Genomic DNA, 23,325 nt, shown 5'->3' with positions numbered 1-23,325 from the left:
CAACTGAGGTTGTTTTAAATATATTTGATATAAATAAATAAAGATTGAGATTGAAAGTTACGACCGGCCCTTTGAGTGCAACCATAATGCTGATGTGGCCCACGATGAAACTGAGTTTGACCCCCCCGCCCTAGAGGACTCGATACAAAGGAAAAACTGGCACAAATCCACGGCTCCACGTCTTCTACCTTCTTCTGGCCATCGCATTTTTGGCGAGATGTTGGAAGTAAAACGAGGTGAATGTAAAAGGGGACATTCAATATATATATGAATGCTGTGTTGTTTACATTCTTATTGGCTAGTTTCTTTGTGTTATAGCCATAGACTGTATATATAAATGGACGTAGGGTCCGTGACGTCACCCATAGGATTCTGCAGAGTTGTCGAGAAGCCTAAAGTAGGCGGTGTCGGCCACTAACGGCTCGACAGTGACGTCAGAGTCTAACTCCCGCCTGCTCCAGCCTGATCCAAATAAGGGCAAAGAGGCGGAACCGAGGTGGAACCTCCAAAAGCCATAAGATAAGTCCGATATTTAAATGAAGAATACTCCACCAGGCACCAACACCACAAACACGTCCGGGTTCAAGTTGTGTTCCCGGGATCAACCGAGCAGTTGAGCCCCTGTAGCATCCTGGAGCTTACTGAGCAAACCTCCAACGGACCAGGACATTGGGTAGGGACTTGAGATGGGACTCGAGAGGTGACTTGAAAGGGGACTCGAGAGGGAACTCGAGAGGAGACTCGAGAGGGGACTCGAGAGGAGACTCCAGAGGGAACTCGAGTGGAGACTCTAGAGGAGATTTGAGAGGGGACCCGAGAGGAGACTAGAGAGGAGCCTTCAGAGGGAACTCGAGAGGGAACTCGAGAGGTGACTTGAAAGGAGACTCGAGAGGGAACTCGAGAGGTGACTCGAGAGGGAACTCGAGAGGGGACTTGAGAGGGAATTCGAGAGTTGACTCGAGAGAGGACTCGAGAGGTGACTCGAGAGAGGACTCGAGAGGGGATTTGAAAGGGAACTCGAGAGGGGACTTGAGAGATGACTCGTGAGGGGACTTGAAAGGGAACTTGAGAGGTGGTTTGAGAGGGGACTCAAGAAGAGACTCGAGAGGCGACCTAAGAGGGAACTCGAGAGGATACTTGAGAGCTGACTGGAGAGGTGACTCGAGAGGGGACTCGAGAGGGGACTCGAGAGGGGACTTGAGAAGGGACTTGAGAAGGAACTTGAGAGGAGACTTCAGACGGTCGGTTCGCCGACAGGACACAGGGAGCTGGCGTCGGCCGGAGAGCCAACAGGACACGGGGAGTTGGCGTCGGCCGGAGAGCCAACAGGAGACGAGGGGCTGGAGTTGGCCGGAGAGCCAGTACTGGAGCCGAAACCATGGCTGCTGGGGCCGGTTCTGGAGCCGGAATCATGGCTGTTGGGCTGGTACTGGAGCAGGCACCATGGCTGCTGGGGCCGGCGCTGGAGCCGGAAACATGGCTGCAGGGGCTCGGGCTGGTAGCCTGGACCTCCTTCTCTTAGGAGCCTTTTGGAGGCTCCGTGGACCTCCAAAAGCCAGACGAGACCCATCAAAAGTGTTCTCGAAAGAAGCTATGTTGGGAACTATGGCAGGCAGGGAGCTAGCATGCCTGGGGCTAGCAGGGCCGGGAAACGCATGTCTGGAGGAAGTCCATAATCCAGCCAGGTAAGAACTTCACTAACCCTGGTTTCTCTGTTGCCCTCTGATACGCCTCTGCCAGGGCAGCCCTCTTTTGCTCCGCACTGGTTTCTCCTCTCCATTCACCATAGCTGCAAGCCAGCAAGCAGGTAAATGAATATAACTCCACTTCAAATGGATCCTCTGCTGGGCCCATATGCGGTTTGTTCATTCTGTTAGGGTTGGGGAAAATAGGACCCAAATGCAGAATGAGGAGGGAAGCAGGTTTCAAAGTGGAACAAAAGGCGAGCTTTATTCACAAAAGCTGAACAAAAACAAGAATCCAAGAAAAAAAAAAAGGCACGAGGTAGCATCCAAAACAAAAAGGGACTATGGCCAACATGAAGGGAGACATGAACGACAAAAAATGAACCAACACTGAACACAGGAAGAGAAAAGACTAAATACAGGGAGGGGTAATCACGAGACGAGAAACAGCCGGGCAGGGGAGGAGAAACACAAGGGCAACAGGTGAACACAATCAGACAATCAGACACACCAGGGAAACTAACAACAGGGAGGACAGAACATCAAAATAACCCCACAACTAGACACACAAAAACTCAAACCCTGACAGAAGACATCATGATCTTTCTGAATTCAGACATCGTGCTTCTCTCTCGGTCTCTGGCTCTCGACTGTCAGAGTCTCTAACCTGCTGCTTCGTTAACACGAACTCAGCATCTGCTTCCTGTGTAGGAGCCATGAAACGTGTACAGTAATGCGTTTTGTTTTAATATAAGATATCAGTTTGATCACTATTGATCAGTGGCGTTTTCTCCTGGAGGCCAAGGGAAGCCAGGCTTCCCCTGTTTTTTCCGATTGTAGTTATAATTTTAATAAATAAATAAAAACACTTCGTTTAGTTTCGGAAATTCTTTGTTGTGTGTTGCTGCCGGCCCGTCTCTCCCCCATTCTCATTGAGTATTTTACAAAGAGTGAAACAGCGCCCCTCTAGATGTTATGGTGAAACAGTAGATTGCAATCTCTGTTGCGGGAGGCCAGCCGAAATTTGCTTCCCTTGGTGAAAAAAAATGGAGGGATTGACCAATCAGATGAGGCTCACGTCGTGCCCCTGCCAACCTGTGATTGGTCAGGGCCATGCCAAGGGAAGCCAGAGGCGGCTGGCTTCCCTTGCCTCACAATCCAATCAAATTGCATCAACTTAGTGGTGCAGTGACGCGTCCCAAAAAGCGGAAGTAAGTTGCGCCCGGTTTCCCGGTTATGGCAAGAAAGGATCCGTCTTGTGTAAAACTCTCGCGAGAGTTTGGCTAAATGTCACATGGCTGAATGTTTACGTTTGGCAGGCAGCCTTTCAGTTACGATCGTTAACATCAGTGGGCCACAGCAACTGATGATGAGAAGCTAAACTATCTATTAATTATGTCAATTACAGGGAGTGTGATTGTTGAAATAGGGTGTTAGCGATCTTGCTGGTGTTCAAAGAAGAATGACAACACTGTAGATCACCAACACTATGGTTTATTTTTTATTCACAGGCAAGTCAACGTTGTCGCAGTAAAAGTCCCAAGATAGCTCCTGGTGCAATAAAATGTTCCCTTGCAGTGTTTTACTATTAAGTCTGATGTTTCTCTATTAATATTGCTGCTGCATTAATGTGTATGTTGCATCATGTTACTGCTGTAGATGTGTTTCCGAGCCGCTCCGATTACAACGAGAGTTACAACGAGAACGTGACGTCATATTTACACTAGACGGATCCTTTCTAGCCATAACCCGGTTCCCCTCGACAAAATAGCAATGGGATTTCTCCATAGGATTTTGGAAAATAGCTCGAAAAAAGGTCAGTGGAAAACGAACCTGTTCGGTAAATGCACGTTTTGTTCAGTCGGATAATATCCACATGTCTACCCTACTTTTATAATTTTCGAATCATAAATCTAATCGATAGAAGATAGATAGTGTCACTGCACCACTCTCACCGCCGTTAGAAAGTAGCAAGCAACTGAAGCAAGTGCAATTATGGAGGGTGGAGATTTGGAGTATTTAATCAAAAATAATTGTACTAAACTTCCGCTACAGATGCAACAACAAATACAATCTGATGTCAGGCCAATGCCCAAACTGGAGCTGTGTACAGCGAGGAACAAAGGAGCGAACCGGACGTAAAACGTTAAAGGTCTCCTGATTTAGTTTGTGAATGAATGCTTATTAGAGTTTCGGCTGGAGAGTGCGTGCGGACCTGTCGGTCAAATAACAGGCGTGTGTAAGTCCTGCATCTGTATGATACAAATGTGTGTAAAATGATACCGGGCGCTGTAATCACTCATCTGGTTACGTTATTACATTGACCACCACACCACCCCCCCACCCCAAAAGAAAGGACGTATTATTGGCTTCCCCTAATTTTTCCCCCACGCCATGCTACTGCTATTGATTGGCTGGCTTGGGTCACATGGATATGCACGGTGTGTGGAAGAGAGGGTGACACAGGGCCGTTGTACTTTTTGTTGACCGCAAGATTTATGATTGCTTTGATTATTATTATTACAATGTCTACGTCTGATCACGGCGCTTTTTCCATTAAACTGCATCACAATTCAACAGAGTTTTGATCTCAGCAAGTACTCTTTTTAACGTGTCATACAATATCAAACAGGCCCGAGCTCAGCCTCTCAGCGACTTTGCTTGTTTCCTGCTGTCGCTATATCCTGTGATAAATGAGAAGTCACTTCCTCATCCATCTCTCCTCTGATGGCTGTGGAGTTCATGTGTGAGATTAGCTTTTAAATCTCTTTTGTCTTTAGTTGTTATAGAAAGGAGGGAAAAAAGTGTAACGTCTAACTTTTGTGTTTGATGCATTTCTTGTGTTTGGTTATTCAGAGTGACGGTAACTGAAGGCCTTCTTCATCAGCAACACAACAGAGGAAGTTGAGCATGTAAAGACGGCTAGTTTTAATGCATGTTAACAACATGGTGGTTCCTCTTTGTATCTCTGCAGATTTATTTTGACTTTTTCTGAGAACTGAAGGAGTGTTTCTGTGAAGAAGTGGTTAACAGCAGCAGCAGAGCTCTGCAGGTTTGACCCTCTGATGCCGAACACATAACCATCAGAAACATTAATAAACTTGTTAGCATCTTGACAGAAGGATACAGAGTCTGACGCAGATCTGCTAAAAGGGGTTCGTTATTCCTGATCTGATTCTGACTTTCGGATAAACAGTTCAAAATTGGTTTGAATCCGACTTAAAGGACAGGAAACACTTTGTTTCTATGGGTAACGACCAGAGATAGGGTCGCTTTTCACTTTTTTCTTTAATATAATTCAATGGAGTATTGCTTTGTCTTCAGTACATTTGACTGTTCTGTGTTTTACTAAATAAAGTGATCTATTAGCCTTTCAAGAGTGCAGATGTATTTATTTGTATGGTTTTTCCTAATATGACATTCTCTAAACTTCACTTGTGTTCTTAAAGTACAGTTTCACTAGTGACTCCAGTGATCAGCAACACTGCCTTTTGTTATCGCTGCATATTCATTTATATATTAAAGGTGACCTATCATGCAAAATGCACTTGTGTACGTCTTCTCTACATGAACATGTGTCCCCGGTGTTCCAGGGAACTCACCAAGTGTCAGAAAACACAACCCTCTTTATTTTCCTCCATACCCAAATCTCTTAAAAAGGGGCTGCAACGGATCTGAGACAGGCTGATCCAGATTTGAACACTTCTATGACGTCACAGAAGTGGCGCTACGGCTATCGGGCCAACTCCACCAATCAGGACGAGACAGCCACGGACATTGCCGTTGGAAAGCGCTGGAGACGCTGTAGTACATATGCCAGGCCTGTAGATGGTGCTGTTCTCACAGAATCAGCCCATGATGCAAAGACAGTGTTACATTGAGCGAAATGAGGAATGGCTAAAATGCATGATCTGTTTGGTATTTAGAAAAATAAAAAGTATAAATATGCCTTATATAGGTATGGTCCTACACTATGTTATTCAAGTATAGCATGATAGGTCCACTTTAAGGTATATTGATATCCAGCCCTCACTGTTTATTTGTAATGTTTTATATATATGTATTACTTTATGTGCATCACTCGGCACCGTTCTCCTTTTTTATCTTACCTTGCATCAGAGGGTAAAACCCCCAGAGCTCTGCTGCTGCTGTTAACCACATTCTCACAGAAACACTTCTCTTTCAGTTCTCAGAACAGAAATACAGAAGCAGCAGGAGAGGACTCTTTAAAGTAGAGACACATACTGATATACACCTGAACATCAGCAGGAGAGGACTCTTTAAAGTAGAGACACATACTGATATACACCTGAACATCAGCAGGAGAGGAATCTTTAAAGTAGAGACACTACATACTGATATACACCTGAACATCAGCAGGAGAGGACTCTTTAAAGTAGAGACACTACATACTGATATACACCTGAACATCAGCAAGAGAGGACTCTTTAAAGTAGAGACACTACATACTGATATACACCTGAAAATCATCAGGAGAGGACTCTTTAAAGTAGAGACACTACATACTGATATACACCTGAACATCAGCAGGAGAGGACTCTTTAAAGTAGAGACACTACATACTGATATACACCTGAACATTAGCAAGAGAGGAATCTTTAAAGTAGAGACACTACATACTGATATACACCTGAACATCAGCAGGAGAGGACTCTTTAAAGTAGAGACACTACATACTGATATACACCTGAACATCAGCAGGAGAGGACTCTTTAAAGTAGAGACACTACATACTGATATACACCTGAAAATCAGCAGGAGAGGACTCTTTAAAGTAGAGACACTACATACTGATATACACCTGAACATCAGCAGGAGAGGACTCTTTAAAGTAGAGACACTACATATTGATATACACCTGAACATCAGCAGGCGAGGACTCTTTAAAGCAGAGACACTACACACTGATATACACCTGAACATCAGCAGGAGAAGACTCTTTAAAGTAGAGACACTGCATACTGATATACACCTGAACATCAGCAGGAGAGGACTCTTTAAAGTAGAGACACTACATACTGATATACACCTGAACATCAGCAGGAGAGGACTCTTTAAAGTAGAGACACTACATACTGATATACACCTGAAAATCAGCAGGAGAGGACTCTTTAAAGTAGAGACACTACATACTGATATACAGCTGAACATCAGCAGGAGAGGACTCTTTAAAGTAGAGACACTACATATTGATATACACCTGAACATCAGCAGGCGAGGACTCTTTAAAATAGAGACACTACATATTGATATACACCTGAACATCAGCAGGCGAGGACTCTTTAAAGTAGAGACACTACATACTGATATACACCTGAACATCAGCAGGCGAGGACTCTTTAAAGTAGAGACACTACATACTGATATACACCTGAACATCAGCAGGAGAGGACTCTTTAAAGTAGAGACACTACATACTGATATACACCTGAACATCAGCAGGCGAGGACTCTTTAAAGTAGAGACACTACATATTGATATACACCTGAACATCAGCAGGAGAGGACTCTTTAAAGTAGAGACACTACATACTGATATACACCTGAACATCAGCAGGAGAGGACTCTTTAAAGTAGAGACACTACATATTGATATACACCTTAACATCAGCAGGAGAGGACTCTTTAAAGTAGAGATACTACATACTGATATACACCTGAACATCAGCAGGCGAGGACTCTTTAAAGTAGAGACACTACATACTGATATACACCTGAACATCAGCAGGAGAGGACTCTTTAAAGTAGAGACACTACATATTGATATACACCTGAACATCAGCAGGAGAGGACTCTTTAAAGTAGAGACACTACATACTGATATACACATGAACATCAGCAGGAGAGGACTCTTTAAAGTAGAGACACTACATATTGATATACACCTTAACATCAGCAGGAGAGGACTCTTTAAAGTAGAGACACTACATACTGATATACACCTGAACATCAGCAGGCGAGGACTCTTTAAAGTAGAGACACTACATATTGATATACACCTGAACATCAGCAGGAGAGGACTCTTTAAAGTAGAGACACTACATACTGATATACACCTGAAAATCAGCAGGAGAGGACTCTTTAAAGTAGAGACACTACATACTGATATACACCTGAACATCAGCAGGAGAGGACTCTTTAAAGTAGGGACACTACATATTGATATACACCTGAACATCAGCAGGCGAGGACTCTTTAAAGCAGAGACACTACACACTGATATACACCTGAACATCAGCAGGAGAGGACTCTTTAAAGTAGAGACACTACATACTGATATACACCTGAACATCAGCAGGAGAGGACTCTTTAAAGTAGAGACACTACATACTGATATACACCTGAACATCAGCAGGAGAGGACTCTTTAAAGTAGAGACACTACATACTGATATACACCTGAAAATCAGCAGGAGAGGACTCTTTAAAGTAGAGACACTACATACTGATATACAGCTGAACATCAGCAGGAGAGGACTCTTTAAAGTAGAGACACTACATATTGATATACACCTGAACATCAGCAGGCGAGGACTCTTTAAAATAGAGACACTACATATTGATATACACCTGAACATCAGCAGGCGAGGACTCTTTAAAGTAGAGACACTACATACTGATATACACCTGAACATCAGCAGGCGAGGACTCTTTAAAGTAGAGACACTACATACTGATATACACCTGAACATCAGCAGGAGAGGACTCTTTAAAGTAGAGACACTACATACTGATATACACCTGAACATCAGCAGGCGAGGACTCTTTAAAGTAGAGACACTACATATTGATATACACCTGAATATCAGCAGGAGAGGACTCTTTAAAGTAGAGACACTACATACTGATATACACCTGAACATCAGCAGGAGAGGACTCTTTAAAGTAGAGACACTACATACAGATATACACCTGAACATCAGCAGGAGAGGACTCTTTAAAGTAGAGACACTACATACTGATATACACCTGAACATCAGCAGGAGAGGACTCTTTAAAGTAGAGACACTACATACTGATATACACCTGAAAATCAGCAGGAGAGGACTCTTTAAAGTAGAGACACTACATACTGATATACACCTGAACATCAGCAGGAGAGGACTCTTTAAAGTAGAGACACTACATATTGATATACACCTGAACATCAGCAGGCGAGGACTCTTTAAAGCAGAGACACTACACACTGATATACACCTGAACATCAGCAGGAGAGGACTCTTTAAATTAGAGACACTACATACTGATATACACCTGAACATCAGCAGGAGAGGACTCTTTAAAGTAGAGACACTACATACTGATATACACCTGAACATCAGCAGGAGAGGACTCTTTAAAGTAGAGACACTACATACTGATATACACCTGAACATCAGCAGGAGAGGACTCTTTAAAGTAGAGACACTACATACTGATATACACCTGAACATCAGCAGGAGAGGACTCTTTAAAGTAGAGACACTACATACTGATATACACCTGAAAATCAGCAGGAGAGGACTCTTTAAAGTAGAGACACTACATACTGATATACACCTGAACATCAGCAGGCGAGGACTCTTTAAAGTAGAGACACTACATATTGATATACACCTGAACATCAGCAGGAGAGGACTCTTTAAAGTAGAGACACTACATACTGATATACACCTGAACATCAGCAGGAGAGGACTCTTTAAAGTAGAGACACTACATACTGATATACACCTGAACATCAGCAAGAGAGGACTCTTTAAAGTAGAGACACTACATACTGATATACACCTGAACATCATCAGGAGAGGACTCTTTAAAGTAGAGACACTACATACTGATATACACCTGAACATCAGCAGGAGAGGAATCTTTAAAGTAGAGACACTACATACTGATATACACCTGAACATCAGCAGGAGAGGACTCTTTAAAGTAGAGACACTACATACTGATATACACCTGAACATCAGCAGTAGAGGACTCTTTAAAGTAGAGACACTACATACTGATATACACCTGAACATCAGCAGGAGAGCACTCTTTAAAGTAGAGACACTACATACTGATATACACCTGAACATCAGCAGGAGAGGACTCTTTAAAGTAGAGACACTACATACTGATATACACCTGAACATCAGCAGGAGAGGACTCTTTAAAGAAGAGACACTACATACTGATATACAGCTGAACATCAGCAGGAGAGGACTCTTTAAAGTAGAGACACTACATATTGATATACACCTGAACATCAGCAGGCGAGGACTCTTTAAAATAGAGACACTACATATTGATATACACCTGAACATCAGCAGGCGAGGACTCTTTAAAGTAGAGACAATATACACCTGAACATCAGCAGGCGAGGACTCTTTAAAGTAGAGACACTACATACTGATATACACCTGAACATCAGCAGGAGAGGACTCTTTAAAGTAGAGACACTACATACTGATATACACCTGAACATCAGCAGGCGAGGACTCTTTAAAGTAGAGACACTACATACTGATATACACCTGAACATCAGCAGGAGAGGACTCTTTAAAGTAGAGACACTACATACTGATATACACCTGAACATCAGCAGGCGAGGACTCTTTAAAGTAGAGACACTACATACTGATATACACCTGAACATCAGCAGGAGAGGACTCTTTAAAGTAGAGACACTACATACTGATATACACCTGAACATCAGCAGGCGAGGACTCTTTAAAGTAGAGACACTACATATTGATATACACCTGAACATCAGCAGGAGAGGACTCTTTAAAGTAGAGACACTACATACTGATATACACATGAACATCAGCAGGAGAGGACTCTTTAAAGTAGAGACACTACATATTGATATACACCTTAACATCAGCAGGAGAGGACTCTTTAAAGTAGAGACACTACATACTGATATACACCTGAACATCAGCAGGCGAGGACTCTTTAAAGTAGAGACAATATACACCTGAACATCAGCAGGCGAGGACTCTTTAAAGTAGAGACACTACATACTGATATACACCTGAACATCAGCAGGAGAGGACTCTTTAAAGTAGAGACACTACATACTGATATACACCTGAACATCAGCAGGAGAGGACTCTTTAAAGTAGAGACACTACATATTGATATACACCTGAACATCAGCAGGCGAGGACTCTTTAAAGCAGAGACACTACACACTGATATACACCTGAACATCAGCAGGAGAGGACTCTTTAAAGTAGAGACACTACATACTGATATACACCTGAACATCAGCAGGAGAGGACTCTTTAAAGTAGAGACACTACATACAGATATACACCTGAACATCAGCAGGAGAGGACTCTTTAAAGTAGAGACACTACATACTGATATACACCTGAACATCAGCAGGAGAGGACTCTTTAAAGTAGAGACACTACATACTGATATACACCTGAACATCAGCAGGAGAGGACTCTTTAAAGTAGAGACACTACATATTGATATACACCTGAACATCAGCAGGCGAGGACTCTTTAAAGCAGAGACACTACACACTGATATACACCTGAACATCAGCAGGAGAGGACTCTTTAAAGTAGAGACACTACATATTGATATACACCTGAACATCAGCAGGCGAGGACTCTTTAAAGCAGAGACACTACACACTGATATACACCTGAACATCAGCAGGCGAGGACTCTTTAAAGTAGAGACACTACATACTGATATACAGCTGAACATCAGCAGGAGAGGACTCTTTAAAGTAGAGACACTACATATTGATATACACCTGAACATCAGCAGGAGAGGACTCTTTAAAGTAGAGACACTACATACTGATATACACCTGAAAATCAGCAGGAGAGGACTCTTTAAAGTAGAGACACTACATACTGATATACAGCTGAACATCAGCAGGAGAGGACTCTTTAAAGTAGAGACACTACATATTGATATACACCTGAACAAGTACTCAGATCTTTTTTTTAGTAAATTAGAATTAGTTAATTGTGAAAACAAATGTATTTAAAGGTCACCTATTCTGCAAAATCCACTTCTGAGTCATATGCATGTTGACGTAACATCCACTTCTTCATGTCTCTTCTACATCAACATGTGTCCCCTCTTCTCCATGTCTCTTCTACATCAACATGTGTCCCCTCTTCTTCATGTCTCTTCTACATCAACATGTGTCCCCTCTTCTTCATGTCTCTTCTACATCAACATGTGTCCCCTCTTCTTCATGTCTCTTCTACATCAACATGTGTCCCCTCTTCTTCATGTCTCTTCTACATCAACATGGGTCCCCTCTTCTTCATGTCTCTTCTACATCAACATGTGTCCCCTCTTCTTCATGTCTCTTCTACATCAACATGTGTCCCCTCTTCTTCATGTCTCTTCTACATCAACATGTGTCCCCTCTTCTTCATGTGTCTTCTACATCAACATGTGTCCCCTCTTCTTCATGTCTCTTCTACATCAACATGTGTCCCCTCTTCTTCATGTCTCTTCTACATCAACATGTGTCCCCTCTTCTTCATGTCTCTTCTACATCAACATGTGTCCCCTCTTCTCCATGTCTCTTCTACATCAACATGTGTCCCCTCTTCTCCATGTCTCTACATCAACATGTGTCCCCTCTTCTTCATGTCTCTTCTACATCAACATGTGTCCCCTCTTCTTCATGTCTCTTCTACATCAACATGTGTCCCCTCTTCTTCATGTCTCTTCTACATCAACATGTGTCCCCTCTTCTTCATGTCTCTTCTACATCAACATGGGTCCCCTCTTCTTCATGTCTCTTCTACATCAACATGTGTCCCCTCTTCTTCATGTCTCTTCTACATCAACATGTGTCCCCTCTTCTTCATGTCTCTTCTACATCAACATGTGTCCCCTCTTCTTCATGTGTCTTCTACATCAACATGTGTCCCCTCTTCTTCATGTCTCTTCTACATCAACATGTGTCCCCTCTTCTTCATGTCTCTTCTACATCAACATGTGTCCCCTCTTCTTCATGTCTCTTCTACATCAACATGTGTCCCCTCTTCTCCATGTCTCTTCTACATCAACATGTGTCCCCTCTTCTCCATGTCTCTACATCAACATGTGTCCCCTCTTCTTCATGTCTCTTCTACATCAACATGTGTCCCCTCTTCTTCATGTCTCTTCTACATCAACATGTGTCCCCTCTTCTTCATGTCTCTTCTACATCAACATGTGTCCCCTCTTCTTCATGTCTCTTCTACATCAACATGTGTCCCCTCTTCTTCATGTCTCTTCTACATCAACATGTGTCCCCTCTTCTCCATGTCTCTTCTACATCAACATGTGTCCCCTCTTCTTCATGTCTCTTCTACATCAACATGTGTCCCCTCTTCTTCATGTCTCTTCTACATCAACATGTGTCCCCTCTTCTTCATGTCTCTTCTACATCAACATGTGTCCCCTCTTCTCCATGTCTCTTCTACATCAACATGTGTCCCCTCTTCTCCATGTCTCTTCTACATCAACATGTGTCCCCTCTTCTTCATGTCTCTTCTACATCAACATGTGTCCCCTCTTCTTCATGTCTCTTCTACATCACCATGTGTCCTCTCTTCTTCATGTCTCTTCTACATCAACATGTGTCCCCTCTTCTCCATGTCTCTTCTACATCAACATGTGTCCCCTCTTCTTCATGTCTCTTCTACATCAACATGTGTCCCCTCTTCTTCATGTCTCTTCTATATCAACATGTGTCCCCTCTTCTTCATGTCTCTTCTACATCAACATGTGTCCCCTCTTCTTCATGTCTCTTCTATATCAACATGTGTCCCCTCTTCTCCATGTCTCTTCTACATCAACATGTGTCCCCTCTTCTTCATGTCTCTTCTACATCAACATGTGTCCCCTCTTCTTCATGTCTCTTCTACATCAACATGTGTCCCCTCTTCTTCATGTCTCTTCTACATCAACATGTGTCCCCTCTTCTCCATGTCTCTTCTACATCAACATGTGTCCCCTCTTCTTCATGTCTCTTCTACATCAACATGTGTCCCCTCTTCTTCATGTCTCTTCTACATCAACATGTGTCCCCTCTTCTTCATGTCTCTTCTACATCAACATGTGTCCCCTCTTCTCCATGTCTCTTCTACATCAACATGTGTCCCCTCTTCTTCATGTCTCTTCTACATCAACATGTGTCCCATCTTCTTCATGTCTCTTCTACATCAACATGTGTCCCCTCTTCTCCATGTCTCTTCTACATCAACATGTGTCCCCTCTTCTTCATGTCTCTCTACATCAACATGTGTCCCCTCTTCTCTATGTCTCTTCTACATCAACATGTGTCCCCTCTTCTTCATGTCTCTCTACATCAACATGTGTCCTCTCTTCTTCATGTCTCTTCTACATCAGCATGTGTCCCCTCTTCTTCATGTCTCTTCTACATCAACATGTGTCCCCTCTTCTTCATGTCTCTCTACATCAACATGTGTCCCCTCTTCTTCATGTCTCTTCTACATCAGCATGTGTCCCCTCTTCTTCATGTCTCTTCTACATCAACATGTGTCCCCTCTTCTTCATGTGTCTTCTACATCAACATGTGTCCCCTCTTCTCCATGTCTCTTCTACATCAACATGTGTCCCCTCTTCTTCATGTCTCTTCTACATCAACATGTGTCCCCTCTTCTGCATGTCTCTTCTCCATCAACATGTGTCCCCTCTTCTTCATGTCTCTTCTCCATCAACATGTGTCCCCTCTTCTCCATGTCTCTTCTACATCAACATGGGTCCCCTCTTCTTCATGTCTCTTCTCCATCAACATGTGTCCCCTCTTCTCCATGTCTCTTCTACATCAACATGGGTCCCCTCTTCTTCATGTCTCTCTACATCAACATGTGTCCCCTCTTCTTCATGTCTCTTCTCCATCAACATGTGTCCCCTCTTCTCCATGTCTCTTCTACATCAACATGTGTCCCCTCTTCTTCATGTCTCTTCTACATCAACATGTGTCCCCTCTTCTTCATGTGTCTTCTACATCAACATGTGTCCCCTCTTCTACATCAACATGTGTCCCCTCTTCTCCATCAACATGTGTCCCCTCTTCTCCATGTCTCTTCTACATCAACATGTGTCTCCTCTTCTCCATGTCTCTTCTACATCAACATGTGTCCCCTCTTCTTCATGTCTCTTCTACATCAACATGTGTCCCCTCTTCTTCATGTGTCTTCTACATCAACATGTGTCCCCTCTTCTTCATGTTTCTTCTACATCAACATGTGTCCCCTCTTCTTCATGTGTCTTCTACATCAACATGTGTCCCCTCTTCTTCATGTCTCTTCTACATCAACATGTGTCCCCTCTTCTTCATGTCTCTTCTACATCAACATGTGTCCCCTCTTCTTCATGTCTCTTCTACATCAACATGTGTCCCCTCTTCTTCATGTCTCTTCTACATCAACATGTGTCCCCTCTTCTCCATGTCTCTTCTACATCAACATGTGTCCCCTCTTCTTCATGTCTCTTCTACATCAACATGTGTCCCCTCTTCTTCATGTCTCTTCTACATCAACATGTGTCCCCTCTTCTTCATGTCTCTTCTACATCAACATGTGTCCCCTCTTCTTCATGTCTCCTCTACATCAACATGTGTCCCCTCTTCCTCATGTCTCTTCTACATCAACATGTGTCCCCTCTTCTTCATGTCTCTTCTACATCAACATGTGTCCCCTCTTCTCCATGTCTCTTCTACATCAACATGTGTCCCCTCTTCTTCATGTCTCTTCTACATCAACATGTGTCCCCTCTTCTTCATGTCTCTTCTACATCAACATGTGTCCCCTCTTCTCCATGTCTCTTCTATATCAACATGTGTCCCCTCTTCTTCATGTCTCTTCTACATCAACATGTGTCCCCTCTTCTTCATGTCTCTTCTACATCAACATGTGTCCCCTCTTCTTCATGTCTCTTCTACATCAACATGTGTCCCCTCTTCTTCATGTCTCTTCTACATCAACATGTGTCCCCTCTTCTCCATGTCTCTTCTATATCAACATGTGTCCCCTCTTCTTCATGTCTCTTCTACATCAACACGTTTCCCCTCTTCTTCATGTCTCTTCTACATCAACATGTGTCCCCTCTTCTTCATGTCTCTTCTACATCAACATGTGTCCCCTCTTCTCCATGTCTCTTCTACATCAACATGTGTCCCCTCTTCTTCATGTCTCTTCTACATCAACATGTGTCCCCTCTTCTCCATGTCTCTTCTACATCAACATGTGTCCCCTCTTCTCCATGTCTTTTCTACATCAACATGTGTCCCCTCTTCTCCATGTCTCTTCTACATCAACATGTGTCCCCTCTTCTTCATGTCTCTTCTACATCAACATGTGTCCCCTCTTCTCCATGTCTCTTCTACATCAACATGTGTCCCCTCTTCTCCATGTCTCTTCTACATCAACATGTGTCCCCTCTTCCTCATGTCTCTTCTACATCAACATGTGTCCCCTCTTCTTCATGTCTCTTCTACATCAACATGTGTCCCCTCTTCTCCATGTCTTTTCTACATCAACATGTGTCCCCTCTTCCTCATGTCTCTTCTACATCAACATGTGTCCCCTCTTCTTCATGTCTCTTCTACATCAACATGTGTCCCCTCTTCTTCATGTCTCTTCTACATCAACATGTGTCCCCTCTTCTTCATGTCTCTTCTACATCAACATGTGTCCCCTCTTCTCCATGTCTCTTCTACATCAACATGTGTCCCCTCTTCTTCATGTCTCTTCTACATCAACATGTGTCCCCTCTTCTTCATGTCTCTTCTACATCAACATGTGTCCCCTCTTCTCCATGTCTCTTCTATATCAACATGTGTCCCCTCTTCTTCATGTCTCTTCTACATCAACATGTGTCCCCTCTTCTTCATGTCTCTTCTACATCAACATGTGTCCCCTCTTCTCCATGTCTCTTCTATATCAACAGGTGTCCCCTCTTCTTCATGTCTCTTCTACATCAACACGTTTCCCCTCTTCTTCATGTCTCTTCTACATCAACATGTGTCCCCTCTTCTTCATGTCTCTTCTACATCAACATGTGTCCCCTCTTCTTCATGTCTCTTCTACATCAACATGTGTCCCCTCTTCTTCATGTCTCTTCTACATCAACATGTGTCCCCTCTTCTCCATGTCTCTTCTATATCAACAGGTGTCCCCTCTTCTTCATGTCTCTTCTACATCAACACGTTTCCCCTCTTCTTCATGTCTCTTCTACATCAACATGTGTCCCCTCTTCTTCATGTCTCTTCTACATCAACATGTGTCCCCTCTTCTCCATGTCTTTTCTACATCAACATGTGTCCCCTCTTCTCCATGTCTCTTCTACATCAACATGTGTCCCCTCTTCTCCTTGTCTCTTCTACATCAACATGTGTCCCCTCTTCCTCATGTCTCTTCTACATCAACATGTGTCCCCTCTTCTTCATGTCTCTTCTACATCAACATGTGTCCCCTCTTCTCCATGTCTTTTCTACATCAACATGTGTCCCCTCTTCCTCATGTCTCTTCTACATCAACATGTGTCCCCTCTTCTTCATGTCTCTTCTACATCAACATGTGTCCCCTCTGTGGACAGAGACTCTGAAAGTTGCAGGAACAAAGATTCTCTCTCTTTTTGTCCTGATCCATTTCTATAAAAACCTGTCTGAAAAGTAACAGACAGAGAATCAGGAGAAAGGTGTTTGCACTTCCTCATCGCCTCAAAGTCGGCCATATTTACTGAAAAGGGGGCGTGGCTCTATTGGAGTCCATTTTATATCATGTGGAACACTGTGATTGGTTGAAAGACATCCAATCAAATCAGTGTGTGCATTTGGGTGGAGTCACATGACACATACACTTTCCAAACACAACAACATAGATTGGACACACACACACACACACACACATACACACACACACACACACACACACACACACACACACACACACACACACACACACACACACACACACACACACACACACACACACACACACACACACAGGCATTTATACCTGTAACTACATACCTGGTTCATTTCTTTGCAAACAGCGCCCTCTAGTGACAGATTCTGAATTTTCATCAAAGTCAACTTTAATGTCAATCTTACTCAGTTTGTGTTTACGGACAGAGATCGAAATGACGTTTCCAACAATCCCGAATGTAAAAGTATACAGTAATACAGATATATAAAAATATGTATATCCTATAAAAGAGGGAGGAGGGAGGGGAGAGAGAGGAGAGGTGGGGAGGGGAGAGAGGGGAGAGAGTAAAAAACTGATCTTTAGTCTCTGCGGGTGAGGCGGGTGCTGTAGGCCCCGGAGAGATGGGAGTGAGGCACTGGTGTGAGTGAGAGAATTGAACTGAGAGTGCAGAGGAGACCCCCCCCCCCCCACACACACACACACACACACACACACACACACACACACACACACACACACACACACAGACACACACACACACACACACACACACACTTTATACTCATGAATAAAACCCTTATTAGCGTTTAGGAATCTGCTTTCTGGAAATGGTATTCATTTACGTTATGACTTTGAAATGTAAACGACTGAGGTTTCAAAATGGATTGTTTTATTCACAACTGCCTGGAACAAATAAAACACTCCTGTTCAATTTGATCAATAACCAGCAAATTGTGTCCGTGTTTTCAGCCACCAGGGGGCGCCATTGTCATGATTTAGAAAAGTAAATGTGAATGTTACTGGTTTTTAGCCAAATAGTCATACATGATTGAGACTATTCACAAAGTTTGGGGTGCTTCAACACATTTGACCACTTATTTAAATACTTGTTAAGATATGTAAAGTTTATATTTTAAATTATAACAAGAGTAACAGACATGTTGGTGTTGCTTTTCCAACATTTTTGGCACGAACACAAATTGCGTTATGATTTTGAAGGCAATTTTGGAGCAATTTTGACCAAATATTTCAAAAATGTTGGAATTCTTCTGCATTTCTGTGACCCAAATATGGACTGCAACACACTTTAGTGGTGCTATTATTAGTTTTATAGTAAAAACTAAATAAACATATCTCTAGGTGTACTACTGTAAAAAAAACACTTTATTGTTCTGCGATCCAGAATTTAGGGACTTTGATGTGCTTTTACAGTTCAATTAGTGACAACTCACACATTTTGGAGGGGCCTTGTCCACATTTTAGGGGAACTGTAAATGTTTTGTATCATAGCAAACAGATTTGGGGTTAAAAGAAATGAAATATAAGTAGGATGAATAAATAATAGGAGACCAAAATCACATTTTTAGGATCGATTTCCAATTTGGATCACAACCTTGTGATATTTCAGATTTTATATCCATCATTCTTTACTTCTTGTATTATGATTGCACATTTGGAAATGACCTCGGACGTATTTAGTACTTTTTAGTGATCTCACATTTCTAACTTATGTCCCTTTCTGTTCAACTCGGTACAGAAGTGGTGCTGTTTTAGATTTGGGCATGGTTGACTTTCTTTGGATGATTTTAATTATCATACATTTGTGTTTCCTCCTAATCAGACCCGGCTGAGGAACTTCTGCTCCGACCCTGAAAACCGGAATGATTCATTACAGGGGGGGAAAGTCTGAGTTGTGGGGGGTTTAGTTGACCAGACTGTGTAATATTTTCCCTTTGATTCACCAAATGAAAAAGGGGTAAAAGCCTCAGTCATCCCCCCTCTTCCCAAAAAAGCAGATCTCCTGTCTCCTTGTGGCCGAGACGCACAGAAGCCCTCCATCACCGGAAAGGAATGCAGAGAACTATGTCGAAGTTTCCGAGTCTGTGTGAGTGTGTGTGTGTGTGTGTGTGTGTGTGTGTGTGTGTGTGTGTGTGTGTGTGTGTGTGTGTGTGTGTGTGTGTGTGTGTGTGTGTGTGTGTGTGTGTGTGTGTGTGTGTGTGTGTGTGTGTGTGTGTGTGTGTGTGTGTAAGCACTTTCAGAGGTTGCACATCATTTTTTGTCTCGGCTGCATGTCGTAAGAGCAGCCTTGGGGAGTAATGGATAAAAAAGTAAAAGTAGAAGTACTCAGATCTTGTACTTGAGTAAAAGTAGAAGTACTCAGATCTTGTACTTGAGTCAAAGTAGAAGTACTCAGATATTGTACTTGAGTCAAAGTAGAAGTACTCAGATCTTGTACTTGAGTAAAAGTAGAAGTACTCAGATCTTGTACTTGAGTAAAAGTAGAAGTACTCAGATATTGTACTTGAGTAAAAGTAGAAGTACTCAGATCTTGTACTTGAGTAAAAGTAGAAGTCCCAGAGTGTAGGAATACTCTGTTACACTAAAAGTCCTGCATTCAAAATGTTCCTCAAGTGAAAGTAGAAAAGTATTCTCATCAAAATATAGTGAAAGACAGTAAAAGTAGTCGTTGTGCAGATTGGTCCATTTCAGAATAATAGATATGATATGTTTTATAATGATTGATCATGAAAGTGTTCTCAAAGCTGGTAAAGGTGCAGCTAGTTTGAAGGACTTTGTATACTGCAGGGTAGCTGGTGAATTTACTCCAGGTGGAACTAAAGTCTGATTTAACACTTGGTTATATTTCACATCATTCATCCACATCTGTGAAGTAACTAAAGTTATTAAATACATGTAGTGGAGGAAAAGTACACCATGTACCTCTGAACTGTAGTGGAGTCGAAGTACAAGGAGCTCAAAATTGTACTTAAGTACTTAAAAACTACTTAGTTACTTCCCGCATGTTCAGAGTAACCCTCCCAGCTGCGTAATAGCGCTGGGAGGGTAACTCTGGAGAGGGTTACTCCCCCCTGTTAAGTACCAGATTGAGTGCAGATTCGTTCCATTTGGAAAGAGGCTCGCCGACGCGTCTGGGAACCAAGAAGCTCTCCGGATCATTTCTCTCTCCTCAGGCTGAGGGTCTGCAACAGAGAGATTACCACCTTTCACATTTTTCATTTCGTTAAACCAACCGAGAGAAATTCTACAGTCTTCTCCATAGGTCAGTCCTGCGATATCTTTACGTTTCTCTTCCCAGTTGAATTATTTTGGTGCTTTTTAAGACGCATGCATTCCGTATTTCTTGCAGCTTTAAGGTGGTTTTAGTCCTCGACTTAATAGTTTTTAATATTCCAGTTACCATCCAGTTTCATTTGGAGTATTTCGAGGATCGCGTGGACTATTCTTTGAAATCGCGGTGCGTAATTGCGCACGGAGCGAGGATTTGACGCTCGGGTTTTCTGAACTTGTGAAAGACGTTCTCTCCGGTAGAGTGGGTTTATTTATCAGCAGCGATATATGATATTAGGGACTTGATTGGATCAGAATCCAGGCAGGCTGATTTAGGAGGGAAAACACGGAGACTTAACACAGGAAGAGAAGAGACAGTCAGATGTGCGCCTTTATTCTAACAGGTTATCCATTCAAACTGCTTTGTTGGTGGTTTGAAGTTTTGAAATTGTGGATTTTTGGACATTAACATAAAGTCTATCTTGTAAAAAAACATTTCGTGTCTCTGGGGAACAGCTGTTAGGAGCCCAAGGATCATGGAAATCAGATTTTTTTAAATATATTCCTGCGTTTTTTGTGTGTATTTTTAAGCATCTGATTGCTGGTAGATTTCCACGAGGCAGGTGTTGGAGGTTCCTGGTTCACATCCAGGTTGCTCAAAGGTGCTCTGCAGCCTCGGGCTGATTTGCTGAAGGTTTAACCGCCTCTCTTCGTTCCTCCTCAGCCTCCTTCATGAGCTGCTGAGCCGGAGGAAGAGGAAGAAGATGAAGATGTTTCTGGTGGCGGCTGCCCTCCTGGCACTGCTGCTGTCCTCCTCTCACGCCCAGGACACAGGTAAAGCTGCTCTTCCTCTTCATCATCTTCTCTGTGATCCAACACCTCTCTCTTCATCTCCTCTCTCCTCTGCCTTTCCTCTGCAATGTGTAGATGCGTATTTAGTCTGAATAAAAGAATCACACAGAGAAAGAGAATGTGTGGATTGATTTGTTTCACCGTTTCAGCTTCTGTTTAACCTTTTCATTGATGTTTTTCCCCCAAGTTTCCATCAGGAATTCACAAGATTTCTACTTGCAGAGAAATAGCTTCAAATATCTGGGTTGAATTTATGGATTGGAGTTCATTTGGTCAAAGTAGTAGCGCTTCAGAAGTGTTTTTTAGCCACGAGAGAGTTAACAGAGGGCGAGAAAGCTACCGTTATGAGGGAACATTGTTATACTGTTAAAAAAGCTAACCTCTTTTGCCTTGCTCCCATAAAAGAACAACTTCAAGTTTCTAAAATGCCATTTATTCACATTTACCCATCTCAAAAGACTGTAAAGTCTTTCGTAAAGTCTCGAACTAAAGTCAAACAGTATGACAGTTAAAATGGTCTTTTTATCATTCATCAAATATAGCAGGAAACATGCATTATGTACTTTGGAGGGGACTCTGACAGAGGATACTCACAAAGTACACAGTCAAAGTACTTCATTTTATTTCTGGTAGAAGTCAAACTAGAACCGAGTCCAACAGTGTCAGTTTCCTTAAGAACTTGTAGTAACAAATATTTGTATCACTCGTAAAGTAAAAAAAAAAAGAGTTTGAACCTTTACTGCATCCCATGTGAGGCTGTGGAGCTGAAACGAACGGGTTAAATGGGACATCTTTTCATCCTCACACAGATGTAGTTCCATCTGTTTTACACCAGGGGGGGCCCTTGCTTATAATCAAATATTTACAACTGAAGCAGAAAGGGCCCCTTTCAAAGCAAAGGCATCATAATGGGGTCGTATATATGATAGCGTGTGGAATACTTAGACTTGTTGAGGCTGGAAAAAAGAATGATCTCTCAAAAGGAAGTCCTCTGCTTTAAGGACTGTCACACTTCAGGTGATACATTGCAAAATAAAAGCAGCCTCGGAGGTCGAAAGCTTCAAAGAAAAGCTCCGAATGTAAGAAAGTGTGTGTTCAAGTGTGTGTGTCCATGTGTGTGTAAGTGCTGGAGTTTCTTTGGGTAGTTTTTGTCCATTTGGAAACAGAAGCAGCGGCCCTTGAATTGATTCACCAGGTTGGTGGTTCCTCCATTTCTGACGTCCTGTCCCTTCCCCCTCTTCACGGTCAAGCCTTGACCTCGAGTCTCGGCTTCACAATATTTTAGGACACATGATTGTGATCTGTTTCTGTGGTGTAAACATCTTCAACTTGTGATGCTCTTTTCCTCTCACTTTCCCCACATACATCTGTCTCTAACTCCTCATATACAAATCATGGTGGTTGTCTTTGTTGTACCAGGAGTCTCTTTCTTATCCTCCCCCCTCTTCCTCACTGTTTCTCTGCAGACACGAAGTGTAATACCACAGCTCAAGGAGATCTCGTGCTGCTGGTCGACGGCTCCTGGAGCGTCGGGCGCATCAACTTCAAAATCCTCAGAAACTTCATCGCTCGCATGGTCAGCGTGTTCGACATCAGCCCTGACAGAGTGCAGATCGGTAATATCTCACAGCAATCTATCTCTATCTCTATAAAGGTGTACAGAGATGTTGTATTTCTGTGTTGGTTCCTCAAGCATCTCCCTGGTTCAATGGGATTTTGGATTACTGCAGTAAATACGAAAGAAACGTTTATGATACTTACACGTTTAGTTCAGCAGGATAATCTCCACATATTAACACCACTT

General features: G+C 42.7%; 2 protein-coding genes across 3 annotated transcripts in view; one reads left to right on the top strand and one right to left on the bottom strand.

Moving 5' to 3' along the window:
• Positions 1 to 23,325, bottom strand: part of LOC307016992 (heterogeneous nuclear ribonucleoprotein Q-like) — a 144,781-nt gene that overhangs the window by 91,833 nt on the left and 29,623 nt on the right. The window lies entirely within an intron of this gene.
• LOC307016986 (collagen alpha-1(XII) chain-like) overlaps positions 20,502 to 23,325 on the top strand; it is a 32,437-nt gene continuing 29,613 nt past the window's right edge. For both annotated transcript variants that reach the window (XM_079646400.1, XM_079646399.1), the window contains exons 1-3: positions 20,502 to 20,661; positions 21,394 to 21,503; positions 22,988 to 23,137. In XM_079646400.1, the coding sequence (XP_079502526.1) occupies positions 21,434 to 21,503; positions 22,988 to 23,137 (220 nt within the window). In that variant the 5' untranslated portion in view covers positions 20,502 to 20,661; positions 21,394 to 21,433. The remainder of the gene's footprint in view (positions 20,662 to 21,393; positions 21,504 to 22,987; positions 23,138 to 23,325) is intronic.

Source organism: Notothenia rossii (genome assembly GCF_949606895.1).
Source record: "Notothenia rossii genome assembly, chromosome: 8".
Lineage (NCBI taxonomy): Eukaryota > Metazoa > Chordata > Actinopteri > Perciformes > Nototheniidae > Notothenia > Notothenia rossii.
Note: the sequence above shows the minus strand (reverse complement) of the source record. Positions and strands in the feature narration are given on the sequence as shown.